Source organism: Callithrix jacchus, chromosome 4, assembly GCF_049354715.1.
Source record: "Callithrix jacchus isolate 240 chromosome 4, calJac240_pri, whole genome shotgun sequence".
Taxonomy (NCBI): Eukaryota; Metazoa; Chordata; class Mammalia; order Primates; family Cebidae; genus Callithrix; species Callithrix jacchus.
In genome coordinates, this window is record NC_133505.1 from 136731556 (window position 1) to 136748308 (window position 16753).

The 16753-nt window shown below is 38.2% G+C and overlaps 1 protein-coding gene across 6 annotated transcripts in view; it reads left to right on the plus strand.

Annotated features, from left to right (window-relative positions):
* Positions 1 to 16753, plus strand: part of L3MBTL3 (L3MBTL histone methyl-lysine binding protein 3) — a 122819-nt gene that overhangs the window by 91277 nt on the left and 14789 nt on the right. For all 6 annotated transcript variants that reach the window (XM_008995036.5, XM_008995038.5, XM_078370791.1 and 3 more), the window contains one exon: positions 9884 to 9963. In XM_008995036.5, coding sequence (XP_008993284.1) covers positions 9884 to 9963 — 80 coding nt within the window. The remainder of the gene's footprint in view (positions 1 to 9883; positions 9964 to 16753) is intronic.

Genomic DNA, 16753 nt, shown 5'->3' on the forward strand with positions numbered 1-16753 from the left:
AGGCAATTTTACTTCCTCTTTTCCTATGCGAATATCCTTTATTTCTTTCTCTTGCCTGATTGTCCTGGCCAGAACTTCCAATATCGTGTTGAATAGGAGTGGTGAGAGAGGGCATCCTTGTCTTGTGCCGGTTTTCAAAGGGAATGCTTCCAGCTTTTGCCCATTTAGTATGGTATTGGCTATGGGTTTGTCATAAATAACTCTTACTATTTTGAAATATGTTTTCAATACCTAGTTTTCTTTGCTATTCTTAAGTTAAATTTTGAATGGATTTCTCAAGCAAAATGATTCCATAATATTACATTACTCACCTGGATGTAATTTCCTACTCAGATTTTAAGAAATTTTCTTTGCATTTTTCTTAAAATTACTAAAATTTGGTTGCCAGACATTACTGATTTGGGTTTTTTTTTTAATGCACTTTGCCACACAAGAGACAATTTACACCCCTGGAAGCAATCCCTCAGAAAAGGATTTAATTGCAAGTGGTTTACTTAGGAGGTCAAGAAAATATCAGTAGGCACGTGATGAAGTGAGGCAGGGAAGGGCAGGCAGCCAGAAAAAACTTAGCTGTCACACCGTTTATCACCATGGACAGCAGGAACACAGACCTGCTGGGAAAACTCTGGGATTCCTTGTAGATTTCACATCTCAGAGTTAGCCCACTGTAGGAATGAGGAAGCTGAACTATTGAAACACCAATTCTCTTGAGCCACAGAGTGAGCTGTATATGTTAATTCCCCAGCACATCCTCCCTGCTGCACAGCAGGTCAAACAGCCAGAGCCCAGGGAAGTCCTGCAGGAAAGCAGTGCAGGTGAGACAGGTGGATCAGGCTGGTGTGTGCTGAAGTGAAGCTGTGGGCTGTGGCACCAACCCAGTGCCTTTTCCAGATGCCAGGCAGTCCCCAGAATGAGGGATGTGCTGGCGTTGCTTTTGATTCAGAGCTTATATGATAGGACTAGCATAAATTAGCAATGCAAGGAATGGATATTCTTTTCCTATCATAACATTATTTTAAAGACCACCGGCTCAGAATAGGGCTATGGGCAGCTAATGTTCCTTCGTATTAATTCCCAAATTTGGGTTCACATCAGATCCCCTGGGGCCTCCTTAAAACTCAGATTTGAGGTCCTATCTGAGCCCACCAGATTCTTCCAGGCTAGAGTTTTGGAGTCTGCACTCAAGTATTTATGCGAGAGTCTATCCCCCTGCTCCAAACTTTCAGTGATTTCTCATTGCTCTTGGAATTAAGACCCTAATTCTCAACATGGCCTACAAAGCCCTGTATCGTCTGGCCCCTGCCTAACTCTCCTGCTTTGTCTCATATTTCAACCTATGCATCAGCCACCCTGGTCCTGAGATAACCCTTTTCCTCTGTCTAGAGCCTCTCTGAGCCATCTCTTAGCTAATCTCTCATCTTTGGGGCATCAGATTCACTCTCCTTTCCCAGGGAAGCTTTATCAGATCATCCAGATTTTAGATCAAGCCCTTCATTACATGCTTCCTCATCACACATCCCAGTGCCATTGACATTTTTCTGTGCACACCTCCGTATACTGTGCTTGATGATGTGCTCCATAAAGGCCGTGGCCGTGTCTTATTCTCTGAGTTGCCCTAAACTGAGCACACTCCCTATGTGCATTAGGACCTTGAACCATCCATTCATCTTCCATGGTTAGCTGTCAGTTTCGTAACCTAAGAGGCAATAGCTGTATAACCTTTCTGTTCAGTTAAAACTCCTACACTTTGAACTGTGTGAGATCACTATACCATATAAGTAAGGAGTGATTATTGAATGATGAGATAGATTCCTGAAAATGTACCTGCACTGTCTTATTAATTAGGATGGTATGTCTCAAACTGTTGTGACATCACACTCTGGGAGGCTGAGGCAGGTGGATCACTTGAGGTCGGAAGTTTGAGACCAGCCTTACCAACATGGAGAAACCCCGCCTGTACTGAAAATACAAAATTAGCCAGGCATGGTGGCTCACGCCTGTAATCCCAGCTACTTGGGAGGCTGAGGCAGGAGAATCAGTTGAACCTAGGAGGCAGAGGTTGTGGTGAGCTGAGAGCTGAGGTTGCACCACCGCACTCCAGCCTGGGCAACAAGAGCGAAACTCATGTCGAAAGAAAGAAAGAAAGAGAGAGAAAAAGAGAAAGAGAGAGAGAGAGAGAACACACAGAACCAACAGTGTTTATGTGGAACACAAAAGAAATGGATGAAGCTGCCTCCCAGTCACCAGGGAGGGCTGCAGAGGGCTGCAGGGATCAATATCTCAGAACACCTGTTCCCTGGGATTCAGGGCATCCTTGTCGGAAAGCTCTGCCCTACATTAAGACGGTCCCAACCTGAGTCTGCCTGTAGGTGTACTGAATACTTGGATCTATTTTCCCACAGAAACTTGTCAAATGGTGTGAGTGAAGGGACGTCCCAGTGCCTCTAGATAGAAATGTGAGTACATGGTCCTTATAGGTAGAAATGTGAGTATGCAATGCTGTCCCAGCAATCCATTTATTCATCAGAAGGATGAGGAGTGTCTTTTGTGCCAGTGCTTGCTGTGGAAAGCTGCTTTCCTTGCTCTGGACAGGGGCAGCTCAGCTCTGCCCTCACAGTGCTCCTAGCAGCAAGATGTTGAGGCACGGGCTTTACCAGTGAGTGGAATGGCTTTTCATGGGGACTGATAACTTAAATCTGCATGTCTACAGCTGAGCAAAAGAATATGTGTGTTTCTCTATATGTCTTAATAAAACTATGGGTCTTGAACTTTGATTTGCATCAGAATCATTTGAGATGCTTGTTAAAAATGTGGCTTTTGAGGCACTTCTCCCAGAGGTTCAGATTCAGGAAATGGAATTCCTGTGTTCATAAAAATGAAGGCACAGGAATCTTCATTTCTAACAGGCCCTCCCAGGTGACAGTGCAAGTTGTCTATAAACCAGGCTTTGAGAATCACTACTGAATGAAAACACCCTTTTCAGGGGTAATACTTCACAGCGTATTATCAGTTGGGAAACATTGGACATCCATCCCACATAGCCTTGCTCTCATGAAATCTATTCTACAGCTGCTTATAATTGTGTTCTAAATTAGGTACTATCTCTATTAAAAATCACTTAATGTTTTGAGCTTCCATGTTGTTTAAGCCTGCCAAGCATCAACCACAGAAACACAATAAAGCATCTTTAAAGTGCCTGCCAAATGCTTAGATTACCTTGTAAGGCAAATGCCCACTGCTTAACTGATCTAATGGCAGAATTCAGTCTGTTCAGTTCATTATAGGCCATTAAAATGGCTTCTCAAGTTGTAAGACCAGTGTTTCCACTATGAAAATTACATAGAGCAGTTGCAGGAATTGCAGTCATCAATCTGATTTATATTTTTAGCACGAATCCAATTTTGCTAGTCACACCGAAAGCCAAGTCTGTGCCCTGTTAGATAGGAAAGCAAGCTAGCATGAAGTATGAAACTATAAACGTATATAAATCTATTTACTTTGCAAAACTATTGCATCAAGTAGAATAAAATCAGTTTAGAGCCAACCATTTAAAAAGATTACAGAAGTTAATTAGTAATCCTTGGGAAGCTGGTTTTTTGCCTCCTGAGGTCTTCTGGGCCTGAGAGCTTCATGTAGAATATTGGAGAAAGTAATTTCAGTGACTATGCGTTCTCTGGCTGTTGTAAAACCTCTTCTCCCTTTTTGTTGATGAGCTTCCAGGTATGAATTAGGAGCTGTGGAAGTGTTTTCCTCTTCCAGCTCTTGGGAACCTGAGTTAAATCTGTATAGTTGTTTACCCCAAAGAGTAGCTCAGTTTTTAGTTAAAACACTCACAGTTCTGGTACCAACCAGTGTGACACCAAGGCAACCATTCAGAGTGTAAGGATAAGATGCTTGTGTTACTGTTCTATGCCCGTGAAGTTGTTGGAACAATATTGTAACAGGATCTTATTTTATCTCCTTGAATATCACCAATTTCTGACTCAGGAGACTCTTTTCCGTAGAATAGAAAAGCAGTGACATCTGTTCTCTCTTCCACAACAGCAACAACAAAGTAATGAGAGTCTCACTCTTAAGAGACATTTTCATTATTTCCCAAACCTCACCTTATTGGTTGAATCCTTTCATTTAATAAGAGGATTGATTAATTGCTGACTGAGTTTTTCTGGAGGGTTTTTTCTTGTTATCTTGGTAATACCCACCTTATTTATTAATTATATTTCTTTTATTATATTCTTTCACTAGCGTATGATCCTCATGCTAAATTATAATTAAATAGGCCTGGTAAGCAAAATGTTTTTATTCATTAGAAATACACAGTAAACCATGTTTACCTTTCCTGAGCGATGTTTATGAAAACATAATTCAGTAAAACCATTGCTGTTGTATTATCTCAAAAGGAATTTAATTCTAAAAACTCTTTATTTGAATGTTACTCATAGATGTAGAAATTTTAGTCCCACTGGTTTTATTTTCTGAATCCCTTTGAAAGTGGTGACCCCCTTGACCTGAAGCTCCTCAAGCACGGTCGCTCTTCATTTATACGAGGCATTTTGGAGGCAGTTCAAATATTCTTTTAAAGTTCCTGTAGAATATAACTCCTGAGATTCTCATTGCCTGATCTTTTTACCTGCCAGTGAGTCACAGCTCAGAAACTTAAAAAAAAAAAAAAAAAAAAAGAGAATAATACTGGGAGCATGCAAAGAAATTCTTTTGATGGCCATAATGGAAAAGCTACGTTTTTTTACAGTTCTCTGGTATTCGGTGTCCCCACTTGTTACTGGGGAACTACAAGTCCCTTTCAGTTCTGCAAAGGCCTCATGAGACTAGAATAAGCTATTTTGAAAAGAGAAGGGTGGGGTTATTTTAAACCAAGTCAAACTAAGGAGTGAGCTTTTACACTTGAGCTATGGTGAGATGACCATGTCTCTGATGCTGAGCCAACATAACTGTGAATCAGAGCTTCCTCACCTGGTTGGCAAATATTTCGAACTACATTGTAATCTGCATCTGCCTGCTTTCATGCTGGACTTAGAGAGGTGGCTGAAAACAATAAATCCCTAAGTTGGGGCAAAATAATTTATTTTTCAATATTTTTTAACATACTAGGACTGATTGAAACATAATTGGTTAGAGACTGTTTTTATATGAAAAGTAAATGGACTTGAAGAAATACAGCTGCACATACTCAGCTGCCATCCTATGAATTTACTCTAATGTTTGTACTACTAATTTTATCACAAAGCATAATTAGAGTAAGATGTAAGACCTCTAAAAAGTGACACATAATTATGTGAAAAAGAAAATGCTGAGTCATAAAGAGTACATTTTTTCATTCAAGTGGATTCCACTATCTTAATTAAAAGCCAAAAGTATTCTGAGTAAGATTTCACTATGATTGTATTTTAATTCAATACAATTGAAATGTATTGAACTGCAACTAAAGAAATGTTGCAGTAAATTCGTTCTTGAAAATTCTGAAATTCTAAGAGAAATTGCTATATTCCAGGTACTTTTTTTTAGGTGGTTTTACCTATGTAGGTGCATTTAATCTTAATAATACCTATTGTGGTGTAGGTGCCATCCTCACACCCTCCTCATTCTACAAACCTGGAACCTCTTTTGATTAGAAGCCACATGGCTAGTCCATAGCAGACTTGGTTATAACCCAGGCAGTCTGACTACAGTCTATGGTTGGAACCATTACTCTAAAAGCAATTTTAATAGTTAAAGAAGTTTAGTCAAAGAAAACAGGTGTCAATAGATAATTTTATCCTAAAATGTAAGTAGTTTATAACCAGGAATAGGTGCTGTGCATCATGCTCCTACTTAAGTTCTTGGCTCTATGCTAAGCTCTTTCTATACATTATTTTATTCCATTCTTAACATGCCCCTCTGAGGTAAAGGATTTATTATCCTTGTTTTACCAGCAATGTAACTGAGAATTAGAGAAACTAAGTAACTTGTTGATGGTCGTGTAAACCTAGTTAGTAGCAGAACGGAAATTTAAACCAGATCTCTTCACTTCCTTAGACCATATGTGTAACCATTATTGCTGGGCTGCTTTCTCCATGTTAGATTTATACGCTCAGCTGCAATCAGGGTGATCTCGATGCTTCGAGAGGCTAAGGCAGGAGGATTGCTTGAAGCCAGAAGTTCAGAACAGCCCTGATCAACGTAGACCCTGCATGCCTGTAGTTTCAGCTACTTGGGAGGCTGAGGCTGGGGAAACATTTGACCATGAGTTCGAGGTCACAGTGACCTAATGATAGCACCACTGCCCTCCAGCCTGGGCAATGGAGTGAGATCCTATCTCTTAAAAAAAAAAAATTCACACACTTGTGCCTAAACAGCTTGTACCATAGTCTTTTGAAATGTAATTGTTGATAATGAAAAATGTTGATCAAGAAAAGCCGGTCAAGAAATGTTTATGTTGACAATAATCATGATATTAAAATATAGCATGAAAATATTTCTGGTTACTTTTAAAAATCTGTCAAGAAGCCTATCTTTTGCTATGTCCCAGAGCGTATTGTAACATTATCCCAGAGTCTTGGTATTCTGATATAATCATATTTTGTCTGTAATTGGAAGACTGTGTAACTAAAATAACATTTTGCCGAGGAAGTTGAAATTCTAGAACAAGGATTTTATTTTTATGTAGAGGTAGAAATTCATCACAGTACATAATCAAACACAATTGGCGTAGTGAAATTCTTAACCTTATATTAGAGAGAAATAATGGTTTTTCCAATTCAGTAAACAATTTTTATTTATTTTTTTCTTTCTGAGACACAGTCTTGCTTTATCACTCAGTCTGGAGTGCAGTGGTGCAATCATGGCTCACCACACAGCTCAAGTGATCCACCTGCCTCAGCTTCCTAGGAAGCTGGACTACAGGCGCACTCCACCATGCCCAACAATTTTTTTTTTTTTGAAGAGACAGTCTCACTGTGATTCCCAGGCTAGTCTCAAATTTCTGGACTCAAGTAATCCTCCAGCCTCAGTCTCACAAAGTGCTGGTATTACAAGCATGAGCCACTGCACCCAGCCTCAATTTTTATATTAAATAAAATGTAAAACAAATGAGAATACAGAGTCAGGCTTTTCATTCCTGACCTTATCAATCAATGAAAGACAATTTGAGAATAAGTTTGTGGCACAAAAAGCATGTTCCCTTTAACTTCATACAGCATAATTTATTTTGGAAAAACACAAGTGTAAAAAAAAAATGCATCCAATTGCAGATTTTGGTGTCAAGAAGAATGGGTGCTGTATTTGCCCTGTTAATTTGGGCTTAACTTCTCTACATTTCTGTGGATATAATAATAAACCTTCTTTCAAGGCGTGTTATAAAATATAGGCTATGTAAAAAGCTCACTCAGTTTTTGGCTCATAGTGTATTCTTAAGAAGTGAACTTTTCTTATTAATATTAACTCTTTCCACATGTCTGGATGTGCTCGATTAGGATTCTGCTCGCTCCAGTGGTTCTATTCATAATGCCTGTTCTAATAGATGGCGCAGACTTACCCCTTCTTCCACCTTTCCACTCTAGCTAAAGGAAACAGCACATAGAACCAAGAAGGGCGTAGGCGCTTTTAATCTGAAGGAATTTGCACGATCAGTACATTAATCTGAAATAAAACATTCAATAAACATTTTTTTTGTGGAGTTCTTCATGTTTGGTAAAAATACGTATCTGTGTTTATATATTCTCAGGTTTGTATGGGTCCAATTTAATGCAGTGTCATGAGTTAAAATTGGGATAGTGACAACTGAACATACTTCTATAACGAAGCAACATCAATAATGTAAGAGTACATAGTTTCCGCTTTGCTTCTCTTTTGGGATAGTTTATGTCAGATCTAGGCAGGAGGAAATTTTTTGGGTCAGAGATTTTACTTTATTTTTCTATCTCTGTTCCCTCTTAGAAAGTGATATTTTTCTTGGGGTTTGGGAAAGAAGTAATTGGCATTGTATTCAAGCCTAAGAAAGCAAGGGAACTTTTCTCATGCCTTGAGTCTTCTTTGTTTTAACAGAGCTTACGTTAAAGGAATGGTGTGCTTTATTAAAACCCAGAAGGGCAGCTGCTGCTTATCAGGGAATAATTGTGATCCTGAAAACTGAAATACACAGAACATTTTGACTTTTTAGCTTTTGGACTCACAATGTTTCTCTCTCTCTTTTTTTTAATCAACTACTCATCAAAGCTTCTAGAAGAGCCAAAATAACTAATTGGAAATTTATTTTATTTGGAAATGCCAGTTTTAAGTTATATCACTGTAGTGTATGGTTTTTAATAATAATTAATATAGCCATCTACAAACTATTTGTTGACTTTAATACTTACTGGGATAGAATTTGTACACTCAGTATTTCCAATTTAATATAAAACACATTTTGAAATTCAAAGAAGTCAGTTTTAGCATGGTAAGCTCATTTTAACATGTTGTAATTACCAAGCATAACTGCAGCATAAGTTTTACGGAGAAAACACAATTGTTATCAACACCCCAAATAATGTTCTTTCTCCAGTTATCAGTCACATTCTTAGATTTGTTTTTACTGTAGCTTCGGCCCTCTACTTCCTGTGGAATAAGAGCCCCTGTTGCCATTTAATTAGTTTCTCTTGGAAAAAAAAATTATTCTCACCCGTTTTCAAAAAAGCAGATATACTTCAGCAGTTGTAACACGCTGTTTTTAGTATGAACTAAGCCAGGCAGCTCAGATTCAAGTGACATTTCACCTTTGCTCTTGGAAAAGATCTCTAAAAAATAGTATCTCCTCACAGGATGACTACTAATAAAAAGTAAATAATTTAAAAGCAGCAATAAAATAGCAAACATGCATTTATTTCATGCTTACTGTGTTAGTATCATTGTGTTAATTATTATATTTTCAAATGGAAACTTAATTAGTGCCTTTGTAATTAACACTATAGAACTCTTATTGTATTTGTTAGGATATTTTGTTTCAAATATATTTGCCGTGTTATTAAAACTTAACGGAAGTATGGTCTGGGTCTTTAAGAAACTTGATATATTTGTAATGGTAACAGCATGTATGAAACAATAGCACATCATAAACACAGAATATTATAAAGCGCTAAAACATATAGGCCAGATAGCATATTCTAGATAGAAAAAATTGCAAAGTGGAGTTTATTGTGAACCCCAAGAATGGAATATATTAGGGAGAAAAACTTGAAATCCCTTAAATTTAAGAAAAGTAGTTCCTTTAAAAAAAAAAAAAGTTAGATCCACTTCTTGCCCCTAACGTAAGGAGTGAAGCTCTGAATTAAGGTTGTAATGGGTCTACTCCATTTTAGAGCATCCCCGCATGTTTACTTTAGCATTAGGTTATTCCTGGTCAGAAGGAGGTGGAATTGCTTCAGCTGGTGGACTTGACCTGATTAAGCCAGGTAAAGCTTCCTAGAATTGGCTTCATTCCCCTGCGCCAATCTTAGCCTTTGTCCGAATCAGGGTGCTGAGTAGTATACAGTGATTTAGTTAAACGGTGTGGACTTTTGAAACATCTTCTTTCTTTAAATAGAAGTCTTACCAAACAGTGTAAGTAAAATTCCTCATGAATACATGTCCCAAATTGTAGTTGAATTATTCAGTAGCTACATTTTCCAGAATAGTTCATTTTATTATCATACTTAGCTTTAAAATCTTCTTGCTGAATAGGAAATGAAAACTGGTAATGAGGAAAATGGGCATTTATAGGTGTTCTTCATTGCCTTGTAGTAGAACTATCCTTTTAGCATTTTAGTAGCATCCTTTGCTTTAAAATTAAGAAAAGCAGTTGTTGAGATGTAGTTCTGAACCATTTTTTAAAAATGTTTCTCTTACAAAATATTGAAATGCCTGTTTTTCTCAGAGACCAGCATGCCGATGACATCAAAGAAGACTTTGAAGAGAGAACAGAAAGCGAAATGAGAACATCACATGAAGCCAGAGGTAGCCATAATAATTCTCGTATTACTCATATTACTTGTGTATTACTATTACTATGAAACAATCAAAACCTTAACTGGAATACAGCAGTCTCTTTTATGTTAATTGTTATTGTTTTATTTTAGGTTCAGTGGCACATGTGAAGGCTTGTTATGTAGGTAAACTCGTGTCACGAGGGTTTGTTATACAGATTATTTCATAACCCACGAATTAAGTCCAGTACCCGACAGTTACCTTTTCTGTTCCTGTGCCCTCTCCCAGCCTCCCTGCCTCAAGTAGACCTCAGTGTCTGTCATTTCCTTCTTTGTGTTCATGGATTCCCATTTATTTAGCTCCCATTTATAAGTGAGAACATGCAGTATTTGTTTTTCTGTTCCTGCATTAGTTTGCTGAGAGAAATAGCCTCCAGCCCCATCCATGTTCCTGCAGAAGACATTATCTCATTCTTTTTTGTGGCTGCAAAAGATGAACTTTATTTGAACTTGCTCTTTTTTGCAGGCAATAAAATGTATTGTTCAGTATCAATATGGAATGTAATTTATAATAATATAGATTCATTTATGGCCTACATGAACAGTCTCACTTATGGATACAGTATTGTACGCAAAGTTTGGTAAGACATTCTCTGTGAACCTTACCACACTGTTTCTTTACTGTTGTTGATGTCATTTGCTTCATATGTTTAAAACTCAATTCAGAATGTGTTTCAAAATACAAATAGAATATTGTCTTAATCTAATGTCACAGAATGCAAACAAAATTACGTGAACAATGTTTTAAGTTGTATTGGAGGAAATAATATGTGCTACATCTCTGTTAAAAAGATACTGCCTTCAGAGGCTGAGGCAGGCGAGTCACCTGAGGTCAGGAGTTCCAGAACTGCCTGACCAACATGGTGAAACCATGTCTCTACTGAAAATAAAAAAATTAGGTGTGGTGTTGCATGCCTATCATCCCAACTACTCGGGAGGCTGAGGCAGGAGAATCACTTGAACCTGGGAGGTGGAGGTTGCAGTGAGCTGAGATTGTGCCACTGCACTATAGCCTAAGTGACAGAGCAAGACTCTGTCTCAAAAAAAAATTTGCAGTGGCTTAATTAAGCAATGAAGTTGTAATGACTGTTAGTCATAGTATAGATTGTATTTATAAATCACATATAACCAAATATTTATTTTTATAGGAAAATGTCAGTCTGATTATGATTTTGATTGTCCCTGGGGACTTTGCTTTTCATATAAATAATTTTGTTTAGATTATTTTATAAGATTTGAGAATGGCGCCTAATGACTGTTTGCTTGCAGTGACCTATTTTGTAAGTGATGCTTTGATTTCCATATCTGATTTTCACAGAGCAATAATTTATGATTTATTTAAAAGTTGTAGGCAGTGCTGTCTTCGGCACCTTTTATGGTGTTTATGTAGCATGGTGTACAAACCCCATAAATGGCTAGAGTTGGAATCTCTGCTCTGCTGCCTGCTGCTGTGTGATCTTGGACATGTCATTAACACTTCTCAGCGTTTCTGTTTCTCTGTCTATCCAGGAGAATGATGATAGTACACCTCCCTCATAAGATTGTAAGGAGGATTAAGTGCAGTCACATTCTTAGCTTGCTTAGAACAGTGCCTGGCACATAGAAAGTGCTATGCAAGTATTTGATTACGGAAAAAGGAAGAAAAATATTTATGAAGGTTTGGTTATCAGGGCTATTTTGAATTCTTAGACAAAAGCTTCAGCCTTTCTCTGTGAGTGGTGGTTTATAAGAGGAGGTAAGAACATGGCCTTCATTCAGGTCTCAGCTCTACTTCTTCCCAGCTGTGTGACTAGCTCTGGGCGAAGTACTTCACCTGTTTGTGCCTCAGTTTTGTCTTGTATAAAATAAATGTAGAATGTCTTGTGTAAAATGTAAAATGAATTGTGTAAAATGATTTTAGCCTCCTAAAATCAATATAATTTTTCTTCTTTTTCACATTTTTGAAACATTTTGAATAAGACTGTATCATAAAATGTATCTATAGTGAAATCATGTTATGATTCTAGGCCTTCTTTTAACATCTTTCTTAGCCTTAGATTTCTTTTGTCTTTTTGAAGTGGTTTTTCAAGGACCATAATAGTATCTTTATCATTGGATTATTGTGAGGATTACACGCATCAGTGGCTGGAGTATTCACTATTATTAATAGTAGTAGTATTGTGGAATAAGTGTCTATTGTATGGAATTATCTGATCATTAAACGTTCAGATAGATTGATAATAAAATCTAGGCTTTGAACTTATTGAGGTAGTAGTAATTTGATAACGTTTTTTAGTTTCTTGGTGATCTCTTTAACTCAGTGATTATTTAACTTTCCATTTTATTATTTACTGGGCCAATTTTGATAATTTCTTTTTAAAATTATCTACGCAATGGAGAATTTCCAGTTTATTAGCATATACTATGCATGGTATTCACTTCTTTTTCTTGGTAGTTTTATGTCTTTCTAATTTTTTTCTGTTTTCCTTGATTTGAATGCTTAAGTTTTTGCTGTATTATTCCATTCAAAGAACCATTACTAAGATTCATATATAATTCTTAATTTTGTAACTTTTCAAGTTATTCTTATTTTTTACCTGTAAAACCTGAGTTAAATGTGCATATTTTGCTTATTGTCCTACTTTTTGTTAGTGAAAGAGCTTCATAAAATAAGTTGTTTCAAGAATCATTTGCACATATTTTCATAAGTGAGATTGGCCTATAATGTTCTCCTTTACTTTCTTATCCAGCTTTAGTCTCCTAAAATCAATATAATTTTTCTTCTTTTTCACAGTTTTGAAGCATTTTGAATAAGACTGTATCATAAAATGTATCTATAGTAAAATCATGTTATGATTCTAGGTGTTCTTTTAACATCTTTCTTAGCCTTAGATTTCTTTTGTCTTTTTAAAGTGGTTTTTCAAGAACCATTTTGTATGAAAGAGATTTGGTTAGCACTTTGTCCACTACTGGATAGCACCATCCCTAGTTTACTGCTTGTCTCCGCCCCAAACCCAGGGAACTTTGGACTGAAACTAGGCCTTACGTTATCTGAATATAGTGAATCTGTGGTGACATTGGGGACCTCTCAGATCCTAGTCAGTGGGTTTCCTCCTGCCTCTCAGTTGTTAATAGAACCATGACTGAGTGCTTTATTATATGAGGTTCCCTGGAAACAGATGCTGAGAGTGTTTTGTACAAGAGGCTTGTTGGTGAGTATTCTTGGGAGCAACACCAGTGAGAGAGTGAAAGAAGCAGGATTGGGCAGACCGAGAAGCTGAGCTGTGAGTAGTTACAGCAGAGGCCTTAGCCCATTCCGCAGTTGTGCAGGTGGCCGTTCAGAGTTATCCCAAATTCAGGCAAGGGAATCAGGCTTTTGTATCTGAATTGACCAGTCCTCAGACATTTGCTGGGAGGGGCACATGTCCTTGGGTAAGGAAGCTCCTTTTGGCTTTGGGCAGTTCCTGGACAGGGTGGCAGCTCTGAGCGTCTGCATTCCACAGGTAGGAGAATGAAGCCCTAGTTCCAAAGGGCTCAAAGAATAGCCCACACCGGATCCACTATATTCATCCAGTTGTTTGGTCTTTCTTTGAGGGAAAGGCAAACAAAACAAAAGAAACAAACCAAAATATCCTTTCAACTATGTGAGATGAGGCCGGCTAAATTCAGTCTCCTCTCTTGGTTTTGAAAATGAACCTGGCTCTTAAATTCAGTCTTCTTTTGTGATTTTTGCCTGGGAAGTCATGAGCCTTAATTCAGTCTTCTTTAGATCCAGAAAGCTTCCTTAAGTTATAGTTTTGATTATTACTAATACTTCTGCTTCATTTGTCTCTTTCTTGAAGGTAATACCTATTCTTCTTCGGCTAGACCCAAGGAATGGTACTAAAAATACTTAACAGCTCATTTGGTAACCAACATGGCACAGGACAGTTAAGCAGTCATCTTGGTACTGGAGCAGGGTCCTGGAGGCTCTGTGCTGTAACGGAAGTTACACTTAGATGCTGGATCGTGGGGAAGTCCCACAAGGGACTGACTGCACAGTGGGGAGGCCACTATTACCAACCACTATGGAAGTATTTTCATATTTTCACAACTTAGGCATTTTGTGATGTTGTCGACATGTTTTTCAAGATGCAAAGCTCACTCAGTCTCTCGTTCTGTCAAGTGTGCTATTTACTGCCTTTAACAACAGGATCGTTTCTTACTTTCCTCTGATTTCCTACATTGGCTTGTTCTCTTTTCATAGCCTGTTTTTGTTTTACAGAGGTTATTTTCCCTCGTGCATTGCTAAAGTCATGAATCTCTTCTGTCTATAATCCAGTGCTCTTCTTCTGATGCTTTGTAGAACTTTTTATTAGAGGCCCCATGGTAATTGTTTTCTGTTTTATCGTTTTTGAGTCCCGAGAAGTTTTCCAAGGTCTTTTGTGAAGAAGACTACATGCTTAATGCTCCCATTTGAGTCCTGGCACAATTCCTCTTTCAAACCTGAGGCTGAAGGTCAGGTAGATGTGCTCCATCCCAGAGCCCTTTTGTGAATGTACAGGTGCCCACCGGTGTTCATTCTCATTTCCACTCCAGTAGCAGAAGCAGCCCTTTCAAACCTAGCCTGGCTGTGGGTGGCATGGGGGTGGGAGGGAAAGCCCCTGGCACTGTGGGTAGCATTTATTCTAGAGGAGACTTCAGAAACCGCCCTTAGTTGCTTTACAATGTCAAAAGGATTTAAGACTCAGTAGGGCCCGTGAGGCCTATTTTATTTGGAGTCTTGGAGTAAATTGATTCAAAACACACACACACACACACATACACACACACACACGCACACACACCCCTCTTAAAAAATGATATTTCCCCCGCTTCATTTCTTCTGTTAATTCTGTTTAGTTCAGTAGAGTATGTATAATTATGAGCCTTTAGGGATGATTCCTGCTGTGCTACTGAATTTGATTTCTGGGAATTTTAACTCAGTACCTTCTTCCTTCCCTCCCTTTCTCCCTACCTCCTTCGTTTTCTCCCTCCCTCCCTTCTTCCCTTTCTTCATCCTTCCCTTTTCCCCACCCTCCCTTTTTTTGCCTCTGTCTTCTCTACTTGAATAAGTAGCTCATTCCTACCATTATGGAAAGGCCCATTAGTAAAGAATTTTAAAAAATTTGACCTTCAAATTTAAATTGGCATATTCCTAGGAAAGGTAGCATTTTGTTTTCTCTTCTTCAGCCACTCTCTCTTGGGCGGTCATGTATGGAGAGAGCTGAATACTATTTTATAACATGCCAGATTCTCACCTACAACGTCAGGCTTGCTTTTTGCTTTCATGGCCATTGGTTTATTTTGATTATTAATGAATAATCAAATATTCTGATTATTAATGATTATTAATCAAATTATCTGATTAATGAATCAGATTAATATTAATGAATATTTTAATGAATAATCAAATAAAACTGAGGCTTGAAGTGAGCCTCAGTTATCTTTCAGGCCTGAGTTAAGTGTTTTGGAAGTTAATTTTCTCTCTGTTCTTTCATGCTGTGAATTCGCTTATCGTTCGCACACACTTTACTGTTCATCCTTTTCTGTTTGGTCACCAGTTAGTAACTCTAGTTTTAAAAATATTAACAGATATATCCCATTTCTTCTGGTTTTATTTTCTCCTTTCATATTAAGAGCATATTTTACAGATTCGTGGAATGTTAGCCTAAGAGGGGTGTTGACTGATTGTTGTCACTTTTACTATTTTATACTCAATATACTCCCAGTTATTTGCCTTTCTTTCAACAGTGGAATAACATCTCCTATTTCCCAAATGCTTACTATATGTCAGATGCTGTGATAAGCATTTTAGTAGTAACATGTCATCCTTAAAATACTGTTAATTTGATTTATGCAGGAATATACAGAGCTTGTCAGTGGCAGAGTGGGGCTTTGAATCCAGGTTTATCAGACTCAAAAACTCACCCTCTTGACCACAACCCTGTATTTGGTATGAGGAACCTGGAGATCAAGGGTCATATCCTGGTGCTGCTGCCTCACACTGTGGCTTTGGCCACATCAGGGGTGGGCCTCCGTTTCCTCACCTTGGGGATAGCTCCCCCAAAGCATTGTTTTGAAACTAAACTGAGACAAGGCATTTGGAGATTCTGGTTTCACTTTTGCCACTGGCCTACAGGGACAGGAATGAGTCAGAACAAGTGGTAAGCAGTAGCTTGTGCTACAGCTTGTCGACTTGGCATTGTTCAGGCTTGGAGAAGTAGAGAGCAGAGGGAGATCTGAGTTCGCAAGTGGCAAGGAGCATAATGTGTACCTCCTTCTGTCTGGCATTTGCCCTGCTGGGTCCGCCTGCCACATGATGGTTCTTTTGGGCCCTAATGGGAACAGTCTGATAGGAAGCAGGTTCTTATCCTCCATGGTAGTTCAGATGTCTATTTCCACCAGAAGACCTCATATTTGGTTTAGGTAGCATTCCCTATATTGAAGATATATTGTCTTGTTTCTCCTGAAACAGCAGAGGTGTTTATTTCAGGATCATCTTTATCTGAGAAGCTTTCTTACAAAGGTCATCTTTGCTTCATTTTCTTCTGCCCTAAGCCAAATCAGGAATTTTAATACCTGTATTCAACCAGAATTGAGAGGCATGTGAGCAGATTTGTATTTACAAATTTCTATTTTGGAAAACTACATTATTTATTTATTTATTTTTGAGACGGAGTTTCACTCTTGTTACCCAGGCTGGAGTGCAATGGCGCAATCTCGGCTCACCGCAACCTCCGCCTCCTGGGTTCAGGCAATTC